The 23344-nt window shown below is 41.9% G+C and overlaps 2 protein-coding genes across 2 annotated transcripts in view; both read left to right on the forward strand.

Moving 5' to 3' along the window:
* Positions 1-10486, forward strand: part of LOC124133069 — a 16041-nt gene extending 5555 nt beyond the window's left edge. The window contains exon 2 of the mRNA XM_046497294.2: positions 6693-10486. Within this exon, the coding sequence (XP_046353250.2) occupies positions 6744-10316 (3573 nt within the window). The 5' untranslated portion in view covers positions 6693-6743 and the 3' untranslated portion in view covers positions 10317-10486. The remainder of the gene's footprint in view (positions 1-6692) is intronic.
* Positions 10487-14622: 4136 nt separating this feature from the next.
* Positions 14623-23053, forward strand: LOC124133070. The gene is made up of 3 exons (XM_046497295.2): positions 14623-16586; positions 16952-17046; positions 22918-23053. The coding sequence occupies exons 1-2, from the start codon at positions 14769-14771 to the stop codon at positions 16982-16984; spliced, it is 1851 nt and encodes a 616-aa protein (XP_046353251.2). The 5' UTR covers positions 14623-14768; the 3' UTR covers positions 16985-17046; positions 22918-23053.
* Positions 23054-23344: the final 291 nt, after the last annotated feature.

The following is a 23344-nucleotide window of genomic DNA, read 5'->3' on the forward strand; positions in this document are numbered from 1 at the left end:
AAAGCGCAGTAAACTGGAGACTGTCTTTCGTTATAATAAGCTATGCTTTCCATTAATGTAAACAGGGTAGTTTCTGCCCCAGCCCCTCTCCTAAATCCAAATTGAAAGCGGTGGGGGAAGCCTTCAGATTTGTTTGCCCACTCTTCAATTCTATTCAGCAGAAGTCTTTCGAACAGTTTACTTAATACTGGAGTGAGGGTAATACCTCTGTAGTTAGTGGGGTCATCTTTACGTTTACCATGGCCTTTATGAATAGGTAAAATCTTTCCAACGTTAAACATTTTAGGTACATATTCATGAGAAACAATTTTATTATAAAATATAACAAGGTGATGGATAATAGATCTACCAGAGTATTTGATATGTTCATTAACTATGCCATCGGGACCAGGCGATTTTCCACTTTTTAGACGTTTTATAGTTGCCAATAACTCATCAGATGTGAAAGGACAAATCAACGTGGAGCTAACGTCACTGTTCCCTTGGTCATTATACGAGTCATTTTCAATCTGTTCCATGCGAATATTCACATAATCAGTAAAATCTGAGTCAAAATTGATATCATGATTTGGCATTGATAAATCCTTGAAATATTTGGAAAACAGATTACAAATTCCTTCCTGTGTATTACAGGACTCTTCATTATACACAAGCGTCTGGGTTTGTTCCTTCTTTCTTTTATATTTCTTGGTTACTCTTAAGTACTCTGTTATATCAACCTCAGCTGCTTCATATATTTCCTGAAACTTTTCGTCTTTCAGTTTTTGTTTGGAACGGCGATGCTGCTTCCTAAAGATACGTTTTGCTCTTTTATACTCAATGTAATTTGCATCCTCTTTATCATGAGATTTACCATTATAGATCCATTCACTACGGCGTTGTCGCATTGTACGATGCAACGTATTTAAATTATCTTTTTTCCAGTATGGTTTTAAATGAGATTGGAATTTTGAAGATGGTATACTTAGTTTAGCTGCAGCATGTAACGCTTGTGGGATATAGTCGTGATAACTTTCAATGTATTCATGAGGAGATGCGTACTGAGTTTCGTCAAACAGAGCACATCTAAAATAGTTTTCAGTTTCATATCGGTATAACATAAAGTCTACGTCATTAGCTTTACGCCAGTTTAGATGTTCACCGCCATGGTGGCGTGGCTGAGAATCAGTACTCAGACATAGGAATATCGGACAATGGTCTGATACTGAGTATTGAACACCAGTATCTAAAGTATAACCAACAACGTTACTAACATGTTGGAGATTAATGAACACATAATCTATCATACTTCTTATAGTTTTACATTTACTTGTGAAGGTAAAAAAGGCATTATCGTCAAGGGGTACGACAGAGATTAGATTCCGTTTAGTGAGCACTCTTTGCAGATATTTCGCTCTGCGTTTCAATATAATTCCATGCCGCAGGTCTGCATTAAAATCACCCAGAAGAATTGTCTCCCCTTGATGAGAGCATCTATCATAAATCTCCAGTACATTATTAACTTCTTCTATGTATACACTATCTAATACGTTAGATGAGGGAAGGCGAGCACCAATTATATACATAGGGCATTTATTAATGAAGAGTTTAGCCCCAATGATATGCTCGCTTGAAGGTATACTGATTGCTGACGACCTCCGACATGTACTTTTACGAATAAATATGGCTATACCCCCTGCGCCTCTTTGAGATAAGTGGTCATGCTAACATTTAACATAGACGTTAAAGTCATCATCCAAGTCATAGAGTAGATATTCACGTGTGTCGTCCAGCCAGTGTTCGGTAATAACCAAAATGTCACAGCTCATTAGTTTTGAGCGAATTTCATCTAAGCAATTCAATGCCCCACGCACATTCCACGTAATCATGCGAAGGATTGCCATTAGAACAAGTATGTATGTATGTATGTATGTATGTATGTATGTATGTATGTATGTATGTATGTATGTATGTATGTATGTATGTATGTATGTATGTATGTATGTATGTATGTATGTATGTATGTATGTATGTATGTATGTATGTATGTATGTATGTATGTATGTATGTATGTATGTATGTATGTACGTACGTACGTACGTACGTACGTATGTATGTATGTATGTATGTATGTTTGTCAATGGGGCATTAAACTCTACGTTGATAATAATTTTCACATCATAACTTCGTGATGAACGTGGGGAACCGGAGGCCCAGTCGCCTAAGATTCATAAATTCTAGGTCCGAGGATTAAATAGAAAAACTAGTGTACTATCTTTGATTAAGTCGTATTCTCATATAACAATGAATACAATCAATCAAAATACGCCCTACACAACTAGTATACCACTCAGAAGAAGTTAAAAAACACTCGATTCTTTAAGTGAGTGAGTGAGTGAGTTTTTGTTTTACACCTCTTTTAGCAATATTCCAGCAATATCACGGCGGGGGACACCAGAAATGGGCTTCACACATTGTACCCATGTCGGGAATCGAACCCGGGTCTTCGGCTTTAACCACCATGCTCCCGAGCTCCTGTTGTATGTAAACCAATATCAATGTATGGGAGTTGCGCACATTTTGGGACCAAAGGTCTTTTGTCACGGGATAAAGCGATCCCAAGGTCACTGATATGTTTAGGGGATAGTACTATATCATATTTCGTTAAAAGTAGCACGCCAATGTCCGAACCAGGAACGTTAACGTGGCACTCTTGTAATTTCGACTTGTATCCTAGTATTCATTTAATATCCTTTGGTGACTGATGTTATAAACAATTGCAAGATGAACCTTAAACAATGTCCCGTGTGGGTATGAATGTACCATGCATGTACTTTCTGCTTGAAATAACTCAACAATTATGAGTAAGTACGTGTAAGTAACGTAGTGTCCGAACATATGCCTTACTTATCAACAACATGCAATAAAAAATGATACCAGTAAGATGGTAAGATGTGTAAGTGATGTTTTGTTTGCTATTTAAGCTTGAAATAAAGGTCTATCTAAAAAAATATTCTAGCGTTTAACTTGCAATTGACTCATTTAGGAAATCTTTTCCCGAACATTTGGTATCATCACTATTTGATAGAGATTCATAAACACATGGAGTAGTGACCACATCCTCAAACTACCATCATACCCCTCACCATAGAAGAACAAATAAAACTTAGATTTCGTATGTTTTTGTATCCAGTGGACACGAAAATGGTGGTTTTGGTCAAATATTTTGGTGGCAGATAGCTTTTTGGGGTCCAAATGCACATTTATGTTGTAAACATTGAGAAAATCAAATAATGTCCTCTAAAAAGGTACTTTGTTCATTGAATCCTCTTTCTATCATGTATGTGACTGTTTGCAATTTGTAGACTTGAACTATGCCTATTTAAAACTACAACCTTGCACAAATTGAGAGAGAGTGAGAAATAATAAGGCCAAAATGGTAAATTTTGCGCTATTTTCGTTTTCTAGTTATTGGAAAATGAACTGCAATCATTTTGTAATATCAGCGTTATCAACCAGGCCATTTGATATTCTAAAATGTGCACATATGGTAATATGTTATCCCATCCGCCATTTTGTGAAAATGTGGCATTGTTGGCCCCATTCTTAATTTAATTTATCACCGTTTTCAAATACCATTTATATATAGGATAATATTAAAGATTTGCCTGGAGTCAATGACTGTTTTAAACCACTAAAGAGGACAATTTGAAGGTCAATGTCAATTTGAAGGTTAAGTTCTAATATGAAAGCATACACAGTATAAAAAATGTTACAAATGCACATACAACTATTGTTACTGGTTCTGGGTATGCTTGGTGAAGCCCTGTAGAATATACGAAGAAACATGTTCACAGGGAAATAATAACTGCTCCCTCTTACAAATTGACTACATACTGTGGCCTCAATATCAAGACACATAAAGGTATATGTTAACCTTAGAATCTGACATTAAGGTCACAATAGTTATGAATACACAATTGATGTCAATACCAAGAGTGTTCACTATTATGACAACATGTGTAATGACATGGATCATCCATAAGAGAGTGTCACTTAAACCACAAAACCCGTACAATTCGGAATGGCGAGAAGGTAGAGTATTAAAAAGTAGCAACAGATGAATATGTCTCGAGGAAACCGAGATATAACCGAGGAATATAATTACTCCGTATAAAAAATATTGTGGCTCTGTAGTGATGCTGCGTCCCAGACACACTTCTGCAGCCGTGTGTGAAATACTCATAAAGTCGGAAAGCGCACGTAAAGTCCCAAACTCTCTCTCTTTCTCCGCAGGTAACAGACCCGTGAAGATCCAGGGTAGAATAGGTCTTCAGCAACCCACGCTTGCCGTAAAAGGCGACTATGCTTGTCGTAAGAGGCGACTAACGGGATCGGGTGGTCAGGCTCGCTGACTTGGTTGATGCATGTCATCGATCCCAATTGCGTGGATCGATGCTCATGTTGTCAATCACTTGATTGTCTGTTCCAGACTCGATTACTTACAAACCGCCGCCATATACCTGGAATATTGCTGAGTACGGCGTTAAAAAACGCAGGTAACAAACAAACACTTACATGCACTTTCTTATGCAAATTGTGTGATACATTCGCATATATCCTTTGGATACGATCCAATTTATAGAGCTGAGTTAATCGAGACGGGTTATTCTCTGTTATATAGGCGACCCGGGACAGGCAAATGCATGCTTGTAACTGTGATCTAGTTGATCATATTTAAATAAAACTTATGATATTCTTATGGTGACGCAAGGTTATAAATTCAAAGAAGACAACTTTCTCAACATTGCTGACATATTCTGTGTGTTGTGTTGAAGAGTTTGTCAGAGTTTGAATTGAATTCCCTGGAAGTGTCCTTAAATTCCACAAGAGCATTTGCCCTCCTGTTATACAAGCAAAAAATTAAACAAAACAGCAGCACGCCCATAACTACAGACGATGCTTTCAAGCAACATGTGTTGAGAGCTATGTTTCAGATGGCAATATGGCTGCACAGTCATATACCAAAGTCTAGCTTTGAGAATACAGTGGGCCATGGGTGGAAACGAGGTAATGATGGGGTTCTTGAACGCAACATGTGTGTGAACCCGTGCGTACCCGTCCAAGTCAGATATATCACTCATCACATCTGCAGTGACAGGTTATGTGTCGCGTCCAGAAAGTCCTTGCCTAATGCGCCTTGATTCGCTGTGCAGAGTTGTGTCCCTTGGGCACGCCAGAAACCTATGATTGTGGGTTCGAATCCCGGTTCGCCCCGATTATGTTTCTAGGTTTGTCAGTACCATACCCGTGCTCGTGGGTTTCACCGAAGTGGTAAACGTGACCTGCATCACTTCGGGATTTCCTCCCACATTAAGCTGTGATACAACTGGAATATTGTTTAAAGCGGCGTTAAACCCAACTCACTCACTCACTCACTCATTGCCTCATGGCTGAGCTGCCATGTACTGAACACTTCAACATTCAGCCCATGATGATGAACCGGAAGCCTAGTAGTCACAGTGACTAATTGCATCTTACTGTATTTGAAAAAAAGACTGGATTTGTTAATGACTTATTGAAATTATTGAAGCAATCGGAGGTAATTATCTTATAAATGACAATAACATGTTCGACGGACTTCCTGTTTCGAAATCTAAATTTTGACATCTTAACATCTCATACGTTCCGAAATGAAGTCGATATATTGTCTTTCTCATGTATTGGTGGTATCTTGGTGGCCATTTTGTTCTCCATATGGGATAAATCAAGATCATCTATGGAAGATTGTGTTCAATTTATCATGTGTTCAAATAAATACATTTTGTGTTGGAATATGTAATTTAATATGAACAAGGGAGTGGGATCAAATTTACTAAATTTTCAGAAATGATGTTATACCTACATTACTTGATTTTTATTTTTTATTAGCTCCTAACGTATGTTGTCAGATTTTGAAATAGCAAACGACATGACAGACAATATAGACGTTACATTATCTTCAGTTTGTAATCATTTGAAAATGAAAATAGATTTGTTTCCATGTTTTCCACACATTTGGGCTTGATTAAAACATGTTTGGTTATTGTTCAATTTTTGGTTTCCCATGTCATAACATTGATTGTGCGATAAAATGACCATTCCAGTTCACAAACTAACTTGTTAAGAGCCATTTATTTTATGTGACAAATGTGACACCAAAAATGTTCATTTTCCACACAAAAAAACATGTCTGTCACCAAAGAAATAATTTTCTTATGCGTAAATGACAAAAGTGGTTGTGGTTTGTTCTACTGTGGGGAGGGGTTACTCCTAAAAAACCCCGACTTTTATGGGGTTGCCGGTATGGTCGCTTGTACGTTTGTGAATATATACGTGATATCTGAAGTATACTGGTTTATAATACCAAATTCACTATGAATTCGACGACAAATGCAACCTAATCCATACTATGTATCTAAAGACACGTCAGGAAAACTAGTTTTATTCATACATTAAGGTATATTCACTCAAGTCAAAATAAGGAACTGCATTAGGCATTCAATCAAAGTGTGAATGAGTGCATCTGCAATAATGTTACATTCGTAGGGTGACATAAGCAGGAATAGTCAAACAAAAAGAGTTTTATAGTTATCGCCTAAGAGTATGTTTGATTCAGAATTATTAAGAATTGAATAAATATACCCTGCAAATATATCTTTGCTTTTTCCCAGACCTTCACACTACACACAAGAACGTCTCCGGTCACGAAGAACAGGACGACCATGAACGCCATGAAGGTCATAATAGTAGTGAAAGTCACCAAAGTCATCATGGTCAACATGGAAGCCACGACAGTCATGGAAGTAGTGGAAGTGAGGAACATCATGGTCGTCATGGCAGGCACCACGACAGTCATGGAAGTAGCGGAAGTGAGGAACATCATGGTCGTGATGGCAGCCACCACGACAGTCATGGAAGTAGCGGAAGTGAGGAACATCATGGTCGTGATGGCAGCCACCACGATAGTCATGGAAGTAGCGGAAGTGAGGAACATCATGGTCGTGATGGCAGCCACCACGACAGTCATGGAAGTAGCGGAAGTGAGGAACATCATGGTCGTGATAGCAGCCACCACGACAGTCATGGAAGTAGCGGAAGTGAGGAACATCATGGTCGTGATGGCAGCCACCACGGCAGTCATGGAAGTAGCGGAAGTGAGGAACATCATGGTCGTGATGGCAGCCACCACGACAGTCATGGAAGTAGCGGAAGTGAAGAACATCATGGTCGTGATGGCAGCCACCACGACAGCCATGGAAGTAGCGGAAGTGAGGAACATCATGGTCGTGATGGCAGACACCAGGACAGTCATGGAAGTAGCGGAAGTGAGGAACATCATGGTCGTGATGGCAGACACCAGGACAGTCATGGAAGTAGCGGAAGTGAGGAACATCATGGTCGTCATGGCAGGCACCACGAAAGCCATGGAAGTAGCGGAAGTGAGGAACATCATGGTCGTGATGGCAGCCACCACGACAGTCATGGAAGTAGCGGAAGTGAGGAACATCATGGTCGTGATGGCAGCCACCACGACAGTCATGGAAGTAGCGGAAGTGAGGAACATCATGGTCGTGATGGCAGGCACCACGACAGTCATGGAAGTAGCGGAAGTGAGGAACATCATGGTCGTGATGGCAGCCACCACGACAGTCATGGAAGTAGCGGAAGTGAGGAACATCATGGTCGTGATGGCAGCCACCACGACAGTCATGGAAGTAGCGGAAGTGAGGAACATCATGGTCGTGATGGCAGCCACCACGACAGTCATGGAAGTAGCGGAAGTGAGCAACATCATGGTCGTCATGGCAGTCATCACGATAGTCATGGAAGTAGCGGAAGTGGGGAACATCATGGTCGTCATGGCAGCGACAACGACAGTCATGGAAGTAGCGGAAGTTGGGAACATCATGATCGTCATGGCAGCCACCACGACAGTCATGGAAGTAGCGGAAACAAAGAACATGAAGGTCACCATGGCAGCCATGAGAGTGGGGAACATGACAACCACAAAGGAAATACAAGTAGCGAAAGTCACGAAGACCATGGCCATCTCGACCACAACGAAACTCATAGCAGTAATGAAAGCCACGAACATCATGGTCGTCATGACAGCCACCACGACAGTCATGGAAGTAGCGGAAGTGAGCAACATCATGGTCGTCATGGCAGACACCATGACAGTCTTGGAAGTAGCGGAAGTGAGGAACATCATGGTCGTGATGGCAGCCACCACGACAGTCATGGAAGTAGCGGAAGTGAGGAACATCATGGTCGTGATGGCAGCCACCATGGCAGTCACGGAAGTAGCGGAAGTGAGGAACATCATGGACGTGATGGCAGACACCACGATAGTCATGGAAGTAGCGGAAGTGAGGAACATCATGGTCGTGATGGCAGACACCACGACAGTCGTGGAAGTAGCGGAAGTGAGGAACATCATGGTCGTGATGGCAGCCACCATGACAGTCATGGAAGTAGCGGAAGTGAGGAACATCATGGTCGTGATGGCAGCCACCATGGCAGTCACGGAAGTAGCGGAAGTGAGGAACATCATGGACGTGATGGCAGACACCACGATAGTCATGGAAGTAGCGGAAGTGAGGAACATCATGGTCGTGATGGCAGCCACCACGACAGTCATGGAAGTAGCGGAAGTGAGGAACATCATGGTCGTCATGGCAGACACCACGATAGTCAAGGAAATAGCGGAAGTGAGGAACATCATGGTCGTGATGGCAGCCACCACGACAGTCATGGAAGTAGTGGAAGTGAGGAACATCATGGTCGTGATGGCAGACACCACGATAGTCATGGAAGTAGCGGAAGTGAGGAACATCATGGTCGTCATGGCAGGCACCATGACCGTCATGGAAGTAGCGGAAGTGAGGAACATCATGGTCGTCATGGCAGACGCCACGACAGTCATGGAAGTAGCGGAAGTGAGGAACATCATGGTCGTGATGGCAGCCACCACGACAGTCATGGAAGTAGTGGAAGTGAGGAACATCATGGACGTTATGGCAGCCACTACGATTGTCATGGAAGTAGCGGAAGTGAGGAACATCATGGTCGTCATGGCAGGCACCATGACAGTCATGGAATTAGTGGAAGTGAGGAACATCATGATCGTCATGGCAGACGCCACGACAGTCATGGAAGTAGCGGAAGTGAGGAACATCATGGTCGTGATGGCAGCCACCACGACAGTCATGGAAGTAGTGGAAGTGAGGAACATCATGGACGTTATGGCAGCCACTACGATTGTCATGGAAGTAGCGGAAGTGAGGAACATCATGGTCGTCATGGCAGGCACCATGACCGTCATGGAAGTAGCGGAAGTGAGGAACATCGTGGTCGTGATGGCAGACGCCACGACAGTCATGGAAGTAGCGGAAGTGAGGAACATCATGGTCGTGATGGCAGCCACCACGACAGTCATGGAAGTAGTGGAAGTGAGGAACATCATGGACGTCATGGCAGCCAATTCGATTGTCATGGAAGTAGCGGAAGTGAGGAACATCATGGTCGTCATGGCAGGCACCATGACCGTCATGGAAGTAGCGGAAGTGAGGAACATCATGGTCGTGATGGCAGACGCCACGACAGTCATGGAAGTAGCGGAAGTGAGGAACATCATGGTCGTGATGGCAGCCACCACGACAGTCATGGAAGTAGTGGAAGTGAGGAACATCATTGTCGTCTTGGCAGACACCAGGACAGTCATGGAAGCAGCGGAAGTGATGAACATCATGGTCGTCATGGCAACCACAACGACAGTCATGGAAGTAGCGGAAGTGAGGAACATCATGGTCGTCGTGGCAACCACCACGACAGTCATGGAAGTAGCGGAAGTGAGGAACATCATGGTCGTCGTGGCAGCCACCATGACAGACACGGAAGAAGCGATAGTGGGGAACATCATGGTCGTCATGGCAATCATCATTAGAGTCACGAATATCATGGTCGTCATGGCAGCCAACACTACAGTCACTGAATTAGCGCAAGTCACGAAGATCATGGTCATCATGGCAGCCGCGAAAGTCTTTGAAGAAGCGGAAGCCAGGAGCATGCTGGTCATCATGTCAGCTGCATGTAACTCACAGCGACACTCGCCCGATATTTCACAGTTCAACCAGTTCCCTGTAACCGTTTTCAAATCCGATAGAATAATAGTGCCTCGATACTGGATATGTAGTCATCAGTATATTATGTCAACAAATGTAGCATCTAAAATGCTCTTTAGCATTTTATTCCTTTATTTAATGCATGAAGACTTAAATAAAAAGAAGAATTAAACCCGTCAATCTGGCAGTTACGGAGAAGTTGTTTTGATACATCGCAAAAGACAGAAAGTATTAAGGTCAAGTGAGCTGCTGACAATGACTGGTTTTGGGACAACTTACCTTATCTTAGTGTGCTGTACGTATCAGTATTTCCTTCTATAAATCATGTATATACGTATAAACCTGCTCTTTTCATTGTTTTTACCCAAGAATCCAGTACGAGAACATCCTCTCGACCTCTTACCTCATCCTCATTTAGGCTCCAGGTACAGAGCCTGACATTCAGAGGTATTGTTACAGCTTTCCTATCCACGGAAATTCCGATCACCGCTTTCTTTGATTATACGTAGGGTGCATTCGCGACCTGTTTGGAATATCAACATCCGTGAGGTTTAGTTCAGACAATCAAGGTCATTTATTCACTCAACTTGGAACAAATTGCAACAGAACTTATTTCACCACAATCCATATCTATAAGAGCCCAAGAACAACCTATTAAATGTCCTAAGCAATCCTAGTCTAATTTGCATAATATTATATGGCCACCAATTATCAATACATCTTCCATATTTCAGATGAGGTTAAATATGTTGATGAAAAAAGCATATGTTTTATTGCGAAATAGCCATATTGTGTTTCTAAAAAGATATTCACAATAACTGTACCTTTTCGACTGTCGATAAATCTACAAACATTCAAGATGGCCGCCAATTTCAAAATGCCGACAAGTTCCTTTATGCGAGCTTAGACTGTGGAATCTCTTAATTAAAAAACCGTATGCTTCTTTCTTCGATTAAATAAACATTTCCCCTTGAAATAAACTGTCACACCAAAGTCCAGGCAAAATAAGGTTTCACTTGGAACAAATTGCAACATAATTTATTTCACCACAATGCATTTCCACAATGTCCCAAGAACAACATATTAAAAGTCCCAAGCAATCCTAGTTTGGGAAATATGTCTAATTTGCATAATCCAACATGACCACCAATTATCTATATATCTTCCAGCATGTGTTCTATTGCTAAATAGTCATATTGTGTTTCTAAAATAATATTAACAATTACTGAACGTTTTCGACTGTCGATAAATCCACAAAAATTCAAGACGGGCGACAAGTTTCCTTCATATGAGTTTAGACTGTGGAATCGTTTAACTCAAGCTAGGACTTACATGCATAGTTATTACTTGGTACACTAACTCACTGAAGTATAGTTAACATTTATAGATAAGAAACGCCATCAACAGAGGCCCCTGGTACCCAAAAAGTCCAAGATGGCCGCCAAGAGATTGCTGGGTAGACATGGAATATCAATACACTGTTGGTCTCTGATGACATATTTGAGTAATTTGAACTTATATATTGAAGTAAACAGACCCAAGGATGCATGTAGAATACTCAATTATTTGCATACATCTAATATAACCACCAAATATCAATATTCATCTCTTAAATGACATGTTTTGGGGAGTTTAAATACCAATGTTGATTGTTATTGTCTGTATCTACTTATTACCTTGTTATATTGGATGTATGCAAATGATTGAGTATTCTACACGCTTCTTTGGGTTTGTTTACTCCACTATAGAAGTTCAAATTACTCAAATATGTCATCAGAGACCAACAGTGTATTGATATTCCATGTCTATCCAACAATCTCTTGGCGGCCATGTTTTAATTTTTGGCCACCAAAGGGGCTCTGTTGATTGAGTTTCTTTTCTGAAAATGATAACTATACTTCAGTGAGTTAGTGTACCAAGTAATAACTATGCATATAAGTCCTAGCAAGCTGTTTTTGAGTTAAACGATCCCACAGTCTAAACCCACATTAAGGAAACTTGTCGGCCGCCTTAGAAACACAATATGGCTATTTCGCAATAGACCACATGTTTTTTTCATCAAAAGATTGAACCTCATCTGAAATATGGAAGATATATTGATAATTGGCGGCCATATTGGATAATGCAAATTAGACCTAATTTCCCAAATAGGATCGCTTGGGGCGTTTAGTATGTTGTTCATGGGGAATTTTTAGAAATGCATTGTAGTGAAATTAATTATGTTTCAATTTGTTTCAAGTGAAACCTTATTTTGCCTGGACTAGATGGGGTCCTAACAAGGTCAATAAACAGTTGAGACAGTGAAGAGTGCCTAAACGGCCTCTTTGTTTCCATACGTTTGTTTCTTAACTAGAAACGGTTCTCAAATTTGTTTGTGAGGAAACATATGCCTACATTAATATCTGATGATAAGGGACTGTCCATTAGCAGCGAGCATCTTGAACCAACTGTGAGACCCCATCTTACTGCCAGGTTGAAAAGCGAAAAAGCTTTGAGTACGTTCCGCCAAAACATCACACGTGGTTCCAAAGGCATCCATGTCAAAGCTAACACTTGTATAACGGTCAGTGGCCAGGGCCCCGTTCCACAAAGCGATCTAACTGCTGTCTTTGTGTATGTAAACCTGTGTTAAAGTATCGGAGTTGAGCTCGTCATGGGAATAAGATCGGTTTATGAAAGGTGGTCCTCAGCGTGGTTCCCTGTGTATGCTGCGCTCGCGCTACACTCAGTGTAGCGGAGCGCAGCATACCCAGGGAACCAGGCTGCGTGGCCCTGGGCTTGTCGGTCGGCTATTAAGTACAGCTGCACTCAATACTCAGGGGGTACATGTACTTGCTTGTGGTATTAACGCACGCTCAGGTCATAGGTTCTTGTGTCCGGGACCAAGAGATGCTGAGGTCACTGACACGTGTAGACGAGAGAACGTTGACGTGGCATATTTGTAATTTCGAGTTGTGAGCTAGAATTCATTTAATTTCATATTTAATTCGGTGACTGATGGTATAAACAATTGGAATAATATAAACCTAAAACATGTTCCGTGCTGGTGTTACGGTACCAACTTGTTGTTCCTGTTTGAATTAACTCAACAATTATTGGTTAGTAACTTGCTGTCCGAACATATCCCTTACAAAATAAAATTAAAATGTTCAAAAACCGACTCCAGTAAGATGTACTGGTAAGTTGTGTCTGCTATTTAAGCTTCAAAGTATAAGGATTACAGCAAAAAAGCTATATTTTAGCATTTAACTTACAACTGATTTTATTGAGGAAATCGTTTCGCGAACACTTGTTCTCGTCACTATTTCATAGCGATTCACAAACACATGCTTCTGAAATATTCGAAATAGTACATGGACCCTGCTTTTAGATGAGGGTTCCTTATGATTATAGAAAGCATTTCATCGATTCTATTTTCGGTGCATATACAGGTCTTACACCAGTGACTATACACGTCTTATATATCCAATTTGAAAGTATACTGGTTTTGGCCTATTCAAAAATTAATAATGAATTCAATGTATTTAAGTTGTCAATGCAAGAGAATAACCAGTCTAGACTATCTGAGAATCAGATTCCAAAATAGGGCAAAATAGCTGTGAAAATTGTATGAATGGATCACTGAAAAGCAGTGATGACACCAGGTGTTCGCGAAAAGGTAAACATGTCCTGCCTTACCGGTAGCACTCGCTATTAACACAATTTGCACGACAAATAAATATTTATTGCCTGACGCCGGACACCAGTACTTCTGACATGCCACGGAGGCCTGGAAACAAACCAGACAATTGAGTGATCGATGAACCAGACTTGAACCAAAAGAAATTGACAAATGCAACCTAATTCATAGTATTTATCTTAAGACATCGGTTGAAATTACCTTTACGACAAACACAGACCTTTACGTCATTCACGTCTAATTCAAATTCAGTTATAATTCTATCATTTCATATGTACCAATCTCATATATAATTGTCAAAATAGGGAACTGCATCGGATACTTCCAAATCTGGTAACATAATATAATAACGTGAAATTCAGAGTGAGTCTAAATATGGGGTTACGAAAACAGCATAAGTAAACACACATACCGCCGTCATATAGCTGGGATATATATCTATATATCTGAGTTAGGCGTTAAACAAACAACGAACATATAATGCATTACCACTGGGTGAATAATAGTCTTCAGAAAGGGCAGTGTCTGTATCCCACGACAGGAAAGGGACGCAACTCTGCACGGTGAATTATACCTCAAGTAATGTTAGAGAGTGAATCAAAGTGTGAATGGATGCATCTGCAAATATATATATATATGACATAACCAGCAATCGACAAACCAAAAGAGTTTGATAACAATCGCTCAAATACATATTATTAATTAATTTAGAATTAATAAAGAATTGTATACATGTACGTAGCTATTATGTCATTTCTTTTTCCCAGACCTTCATACTACACACAAGAACGTCTCGAATCACGGAGAATATGACGACCACGATAGCCATGCTCATATTTATAGCCATGAAGGTCATAGTCACCATCGTAATAAACGTAGCGAAAATCATCACGATCAATATGGCAACTACGAACTGATCAGAAGTAGCGGAGGTGGGGAACCTCATGGTCGTCATGACAGCCACCACGACAGTCATGGAAGTAGCGGAAGTGAGGAACATCATGGTCGTCATAACAGCCACGACAGTCATGGAAGTAGCGGAAGTGAGGAACATCATGGTCGTGATGGCAGCCACCAGGACGGTCACGGAAGTAGCGGAAGTGAGGAACATCATGGTGATCATGGAAGCCACCACGACAGTCATGGAAGTAGCGGAAGTGAGGAACATCATGGTCGTCATGGCAGGCACCACGACAGTCATGGAAGTAGCGGAAGTGAGGAACATCATGGTCGTCATGGCAGCTACCACGACAGTCATGGAAGTAGCGGAAGTGAGGAACATCATGGTCGTCATGGCAGCCACCACGACAGTCATGGAAGTAGCGGAAGTGAGGAACATCATGGTCGTCATGGCAGGCAACACGACCGTCTTGGAAGTAGCGGAAGTGAGGAACATCATGGTCTTCATGGCAGGCACCACGACAGTCATGGAAGTAGCGGAAGTGAGGAACATCATGGTCGTCATGGCAGACACCAAGACAGTCATGAAAGTAGCGGAAGTGAGGAACATCATGGTCGTTATGGCAGACACCACGACAGTCATGGAAGTAGCGGAAGTGAGGAACATCATTGTCGTCATAGCAGCCACCATGACAGTCATGGAAGTAGCGGAAGTGAGGAACATCATGGTCGTCATGGCAGGCAACACGACCGTCGTGGAAGTAGCGGAAGTGAGGAACATCATGGTCGTGATGGCAGCCACCACGACAGTCATGGAAGTAGCGGAAGTGAGGAACATCATGGTTGTCATAACAGCCACGACAGTCATGGAAGTAGCGGAAGTGAGGAACATCATGGTCATCATGCCAGGCACCACGACAGTCATGGAAGTAGCGGAAGTGGGGAACATCATGGTCGTCATGGCAGGCACCACGACAGTCATGGAAGTAGCGGAAGTGAGGAACATCATGGTCGTCATGGCAGGCACCACGACAGTCATGGAAGTAGCGGAAGCGAGGAACATCATGGTCGTGATGGCAGACACCACGATAGTCATGGAAGTAGCGGAAGCGAGGAACATCATGGTCGTCATGGCAGCCACCACGATAGTCATGGAAGTAGCGGAAGTGAGGAACATCATGGTCGTCATGGCAGCCACCATGACAGTCATGGAAGTAGTGGAAGTGAGGAACATCATGGTCGTCATGGCAGCCACCACGACAGTCATGGAAGTAGCGGAAGTGAGGAACATCATGGTCGTCATGGCAGCCACCACGACAGTCATGGAAGTAGTGGAAGTGAGAAACATCATCGTCGTCATGGCAGGCACCACGATAGTCATGGAAGAAGAGGAAGCGAGGAACATCATGGTCGTCAAGGCAACCACCACGACAGTCATGGAAGTAGCGGAAGTGAGGAACATCATGGTCGTCATGGCAGACACCACGACAGTCATGGAAGTAGCGGAAGCGAGGAACATCATGGTCGTCATGGCAGCCACCACGATAGTCATGGAAGTAGCGGAAGTGAGGAACATCATGGTCGTGATGGCAGCCACCATGACAGTCATGGAAGTAGTGGAAGTGGGGAACATCATGGTCGTGATGGCAGCCACCACGACAGTCATGGAAGTAGCGGAAGTGAGGAAAATCATGGTCGTCATGGCAGCCATCATCACAGTCATGGAAGTAGCGGAAGTGAGGAACATCATGGTCATCATGGCAGCCACGAAAGAAATGAAAGTAGCGGAAGCAAAGAACATCATGTCTTTGATAATTATACCAGCTCCGACCTTCATCATCGCCATCATCCAGACCATGACAGTAAGAAAACATGTTGGATACATTTACGAATACATAACAACATCAATCAGTTTTATCCATACTGACGGGATGGTAGGCATCATTGTGCTTTAATGGTAATATCGCTACTAATTCTGTATTTATGTTATGTTTGTGAACAGACTGTAAGTCATCCATTCCATAAGAGTCAAACGATTTTATGATAAGATCCCTACCTTGACACTTGAAATATTAGTATGTACCATTTTAAATTGGGGAAAGTGGGTCATGCAACGGTGTCTTCACGTGTGTTTATGTGAATCTGTATGAAGACGTTAATTAGTTTTGGGGCCTTTTTCTGCATAAATTACAAATATAACTGTCCGCCTATGCCAATTGTGTTTCAGCATACGTGTATGGTCGCTGTCACATGCACTTGAACCCGGGTCAAATTGGCGGCTCACCGCACAATATCCTTGGCTGGATCGCCTTCAGACAGCAGGTAAGTTATAATGCCATAACTCTTTCTAACCTTGTTGATTGTATATAGTTCTGGAACTGTATTGACGCTACGCCGTGGTAATCATCGTTTCGACAAAATAAGTATATGAGTTTGCGTTTCAGTGCTTATTATTCCAGACTTGTGAGAAAGGTGGGGGGTGGAGTGTGTGTGTGTTTGTGTGTGTGTTTGTGTGTGTGTTTGTGTGTGTGTGTGTGTGTGTGTGTGTGTGTGTGTGTGTGTGTGTGTGTGTGTGTGTGTTTGTGTGTGTATTTGAGTGTGTGTGTGTGTGTGTGCCTGTGTGTGACGTTACATACTGTACCACATTGTACACGCAACTCTGTAACTTACTCTATAAACGTTTATCAATATATACTACTCAAAAGAAGTTAAGGGCACACGATTTTCTCACATGACCATAGTTAATCTATCATGCCAGTCAACTGGACACATCGGTTGTTCTTTAACTCTGTTTGAGGAGTATATGATAATCAAAGTATTTATTACGACGATTTATTGACAGCCGATTTTTTTCATTTGACCATAGTATTTTATGGAGAATCTCACCTCAGTCTTTTCGTGTACATCAGCACAAGTCGATTATCAGGAGCAAAGCCCGAGGTTTCCCGAGTGTTGACATTTACTGATAAAATACCTTCGGATCATAAATATTTTACTTTGTAGTGAAGACTGACTCGTTTTTTTGTTCAGAATGTTTAATTTCAAGGTGAGGATTTGTTTATTATGCATTATGCATTCTCAATCTATGAGACTCAAAGAATGTATTAATTTAATTACCACGTGGACGAATTAAACCAGATTAAAAAAAATGAAAACACGTCGTCAAAATCAAACTGCGTTTCTTTTATTCAAATAAAACTTTTGCAGGCTAGTTATTTTATCTAACGGCATGCTTGGGTAATACCCTAGCATGGCGGGGGCACGGTTGGCCCAGTCGTCTAAGGCGCCGCGATTCGCTGTGCAGAGTTGCGTCCCTTGGGCACGCCAGGAACCTATGATCGTGGGTTCGAATCCCGTTTCGCCCCGATTATGTTTCCAGGTTTGTCAGCACCATACCCGTGCTCGTGGGTTTCACCGAAGTGGTAAACGTCCGAGACCTGCATCACTTCGGGCTTTCCTCCCACATTAAGCTGACACGCCGTGATATAACTGGAATAATGTTAAAAGCGGCGTTAAACCAAACTCACTCACTCACCCCTAGCATGGCAACATATTTCTGGCAAAAAGGACGAGAATGGGCCAGTTTGGCTTGTCACGTCAACTCAATCGCGTGTGCATTATGCCGCAAATGACCTGCTTCGTCCCCTAAATTCGTTATCATAATCTATGGCAAAGTCGTTAATATTGCCATGCTGGAGTACATTTGTGTATACAGAAAGATTGGGTATAGTTCTACTATACCTGTGCCGACAACGACGCCTACAGTCCGAATAAAACATTTTACAGACGCTTTTCGATGTGATCTTGCGACTGACTGTTTTACCAAAAGGGGGATGAGGTGAGGGGAGGTGAGATGAGGTGTAGATTAACGTCGTTCGCGTAAAGATTATTTCACTTCTATAGCGACGTGCATGAATGCGTGTTTGGCTGCTTGTATCAGTCGGTTTTATAGTGCTAGCCCACTGAGATACCGTAAGGATGGATACATGTTACGACGTAAATTGTAATAACGCGGTAAATTGTAATACGTATACTGCGGTAAAATGTTATACATACTGTGGTAAATTGTAATAACTTCACTGCGGTAAATTATAATAAAAATTGCGGCAAATTGTAATAACTTAAACTGCGGTAAATTGTAATAAAAATGCGGCAACTTGTAATAACCACTGCGGTAAATTGTAATAAATACCCTTCTCAGACAGTTATACCGACTCCGATCCGTTTCTTAATGCCGAAACAAGAAGTATTTTAACGTATTTTCCTTTGGAGCAGTCAGGGATTTAACCACAGACCTTCCGCTCCCAGGGTATACGAAAAGCCTATATGTATGTGTATCATCGGGGTTTGTCTGACACACAATTAGTTGTCGGGTACTCATTTTCCAAACCTTTATAAAGAGGGTACTAATTGTCGATTCTGCCTCGGTCGAATCTCTACTGATGATTGGCCGTTAATATGTTCAATATATATGTTATAAGCCACATAAAAAGGCCCCCTTTTAATCTAGCACAACTGTCTTTCAGAATCATGACCCATTTAGCCTTTACTGCAACTGTAACAAAATTGAAGATTTTTTAACAGTTTTTCTCTCTTTTTTTGCCTTTTTTCGATCAGGAAATATAACTCAGGCTTAATATAACTCAAATACGTAACCATTTAAGTAAGTGTCAAATTGCAAGTCTCATGTCAACCTATGTATATACTAACGGGAAAAAGTAACTGTGCTTCATATCAATTTCAATTAAAATATGGTTATTCTGAAATCAAATAATGCATCTTTCAATACATATTTTGAATGAGAACAGCACATAATGATTGTTTAGCTATCAGGTTTCGTACACTGTTGTTAAACGTTAAATAACGTCTTACGCAATGACTTGTTGAAAGTGAACGTCTCCGCGCCGTGGGTATATTTCAAAACGAAGTTGCCAGACATTTAATCGAAACACAATGTCATCTCTTTGGATAAGTTGTCTACAGCAAGGCAATACGAGAACCTCATTGGTTTGGTTGGTTTGTTGTTTAACGCCGCTCTCAGCAATATTCCAGATATATGACTCTCTCTAAATAGTCGAGTCTGGACCAGACAATCCAGTCATCAATATCATGAGCATCGATCTACGCATTTGGGATCGATGACATGCATCAACCAAGTCAGCCAGCCTGACCACCCGATCCCATTAGTCGCCTCTTACTACAAGCATAGTCGCTTTTTACGACAAGAATGGGTTGCTGAAGACCTATTCCACCCCAGATCTTCACGGGTCTATATATACTCACACGCAAAAGAAACGCAAGTCGAGTATGCAGTATACATGTTATTTATTTTCAACAGTAAAGACAAGAAATACTAATAGGGCAAGATTGACAAAATATTGACTGAAGACAGTTTAATGGATTAAAAGGCAGATGACATAATTGTTTTTTTTGAAATGTTAAGGGCTTACACAGTTTCGGGTCAATACCCAAAATATCAGTCAATACCTGGTGTGACCACCATTAACATTGATCACTGCCACACATCACCTGTACATTGAGTGGATCAGACGATTTGTGAAGGCCCTGGGGATCCTCCTGCACACATCCAGAGCAGCTGTGCGTAGTTCATCGGCAGTTGTAGGGACTGGGCGCACATTGTGCAGACGCCTTTGAACCTCATCCCATAAGTGTTCGATGGGGTTCAGATCAGGGCTGAGGGCTGGCCACGGTAGAACACGGATGTTGTGTTGTTGCAGAAAGGCCATGGTAGCTCTGGCAACACGGGGACGAGCGTTGTCCTGCTGGTAAATGTGTTGTTGATGTTGTCCCCGACCTTGACAAACATTCAGAAAGCACATGGGTCCAAGTCTCGCATTAAGTCCAACCCCTGCCCATATCATGACGCTAGGTCCACCCCATGGATCCCTTTCCACAACTTTTCTGTCAGCGAAACGATCACCTCGACGCCGCCAAATTCTGACTCTTCCGTCTGCATGGGAGACACAAAAGCGACTTTCATCAGAGAAGATGACACGCCTCCACTCACGATGACGCCAATTGTGATTACCCTGTGCTCACTGAAGTCGTGCTTGTCGACGCCGTGGTTCGAGAACAGGACGACGTGCTGGTCGGCGACATCTGAGGTTGTTGGAACGGAGACGTCGGATCACAGTGTCCCGGCTAATGTGTCGATTATGTGTTCCTATGGTCTGTCGAGCACTTTCACTTGCAGTTAGGAACGGATGTCGCTAATGTTGACGGGTAATCTGCCGATCTTGTCGAGGTGTGGTGACCCTAGGACGACCAGTCTGAGGAAGGTCATCTGTGGTCTGTGTAGCATTGTATAGATGCAGGAGACGGTAACGTGTGGTTATGTTAACGTTGAAATGACGGGCAACATCTTGGACAGACTCTCCAGCTTCCAAACGTCCGATAGCCTTGTTTCTCTGAATTTGAGTTAGGCGTGGCATTGTTGACCAAGGAGTGGTAGGTCCAAGAATCGGCCACAGTTTTATACCCAATACAGTTCGTGACAGTTCGTGCATTTTCGATTTCGCGAGAAATGGGTGCATGATACCCACGTATTCATTGAAATAGTGCGTTTTGGCGATTCGTTTTTTACTCGGGGCTTCCAAAATACAACCAAAAATATTGATAACACCATCAGGCTTCACTACATGCTAAAACCCGTATCAATTTGTGGTTCCGTGTTTGTTACCTATTTGCTTAAAACCACTTGCGTTTCTTTTGCGTGTGAGTATATATAACCACATTGAGCTGGTGCATCAACGGAATCGACAGCTCGGACAATTCCCGGGTTGAGGAGGCGATACCCAACGTTGCTTCCACGTCACCGTCAAACTTCCACGTCACCGTCAAACTTCCACGTCACCGCCAAACTTCCACGTCACCGTCAAACTTCCACGTCACCGTCAAACTATGGGGTCATAATAATTCATGGGGTACAGAAAACAAAACTGGGACAGTATACTGTTCACAGGTGAGTCCAGGTTTCATCTGGACAGCTCTGACGGTTGTACAAGGGTCTGCAGGTGTCCTGGATAACGTTTTAGCGACGCTTACGTTACTCAACGTCGTCAGTTTTTGGGTGGAAGTGCAATGCAATGATGTGTCACCACAACTCATAGGAGAACACAACTCAGTTGCTAATAGATATTTGAATAGAGAATTATATCGGAACGACATCGTTTGGGATCACGTTCTACCTTGTGCAAATACAGGGGCATAAGTCACGTTGCAGCAGAATAATGCCTGCCCACGTGTTGAAGGTCTTGTTCCATTATTCTTTTGAGGCATCATAACATTGCAGGACCAAACGAGCCGGCAGCGCTAGCTCAATCTTTGGTTGACATCTAGAACAAAATCCCTCAGGCTGTAAATAGTGGTCACATCCGATATGTACATAACTGCTAGTTACACCACCTATCTTATGTATGTATGTATGTATGTATGTATGTATGTATGTATGTATGTATGTATGTATGTATGTATGTATGTATGTATGTATGTATGTATGTATGTATGTATGTATGTATGTATGTATGTATGTATGTATGTATGTATGGATGGATGGATGGATGGATGGATGGAAAATGTATGTATGTATGTATGTATGTATGTATGTATGTATGTATGTATGTATGTATGTATGTATGTATGTATGTATGTATGGATGGATGTATGGATGGATGTATGGATGTATGTATGTATGTCTCTCTGTGTATTTTGTTATAGTTCTTGTAATGAATATTGTGTTATAGTCCTGAATTATTATGGCCTATAAGAGCAGAATATTTAACATAATCAATGCTTTTTCTTGTTGGTATATTAGCAACTGAAAAGTGTGTATATGCGTGTGTGTGTGTGTGTGTGTGTGCGCGCGCGCGTGCTCGCGAAAGAAAGTATACCATTGTTTGACAGTAGCTAAAACTGAAACAAACAAGAATTGGTTGAGAAAGAATTTTATTGGTATCATAGGCGATATACATGTATTATCACAACGGGCGATTGTTTTTGGCCAAGTAACGTTTGTAATTGTATCAAATCCAATGTTCCAGTGTATACCTTCTTTTGCAGTACAGTTTATATTGTAATCCTGTATTTGGGTCAATGGCCTTTCATGCAATTATCATCATGAGCTTCATATTTTCTCCTTATCATTATCATAACGCTAAGCGCCGTTTTCGTCAGATTCACAAGCCTCTGGAGATGAGAATTTATCTCAAAGGATTCCACGTCCCAGCTGAAAGCATTGACAACCCTAGCATGCGCAAACATGGATTCCACGTTCATGAATATGGTGACTTTAAACGAGGATGTAACTCATTCGGCGGCCACTTTGACCCTGATAATGTCACTCACGGTAGCCCAGACGCAGCCCAAAGGTTGGCATTCCATTTTTGACTACTGACAATCGCTAATTTGTAATCTTCACAAATGTTTTTAATCAGTTCATTTCTCAGCTACACCCAAACCTAACGCCTAACCTCGTCTTTGGCGTATTAATACACACAGATGGTGGTAGTTTTCGACAGAAGAAACATCCACAAGCCTTGCGTCGGTTAGGGCTGAGACTCTTCAACATGTTGTTGCTGATCATGAAATACTGTCGACCCAT

Source organism: Haliotis rufescens, unplaced genomic scaffold (genome assembly GCF_023055435.1).
Source record: "Haliotis rufescens isolate VD_foot unplaced genomic scaffold, xgHalRufe1.0.p SCAF_23, whole genome shotgun sequence".
NCBI lineage: Eukaryota > Metazoa > Mollusca > Gastropoda > Lepetellida > Haliotidae > Haliotis > Haliotis rufescens.

Coding starts and splice junctions, on each gene's coding strand:
- LOC124133070 (XM_046497295.2), top strand. CDS start 14,769: ATGGTCGTCATGACAGCCACCACGACAGTCATGGAAGTAGCGGAAGTG. Junction 16,587..16,951: donor CCATCATCCAGACCATGACA/GTAAGAAAACAT, acceptor ATTGTGTTTCAG/CATACGTGTATGGTCGCTGT.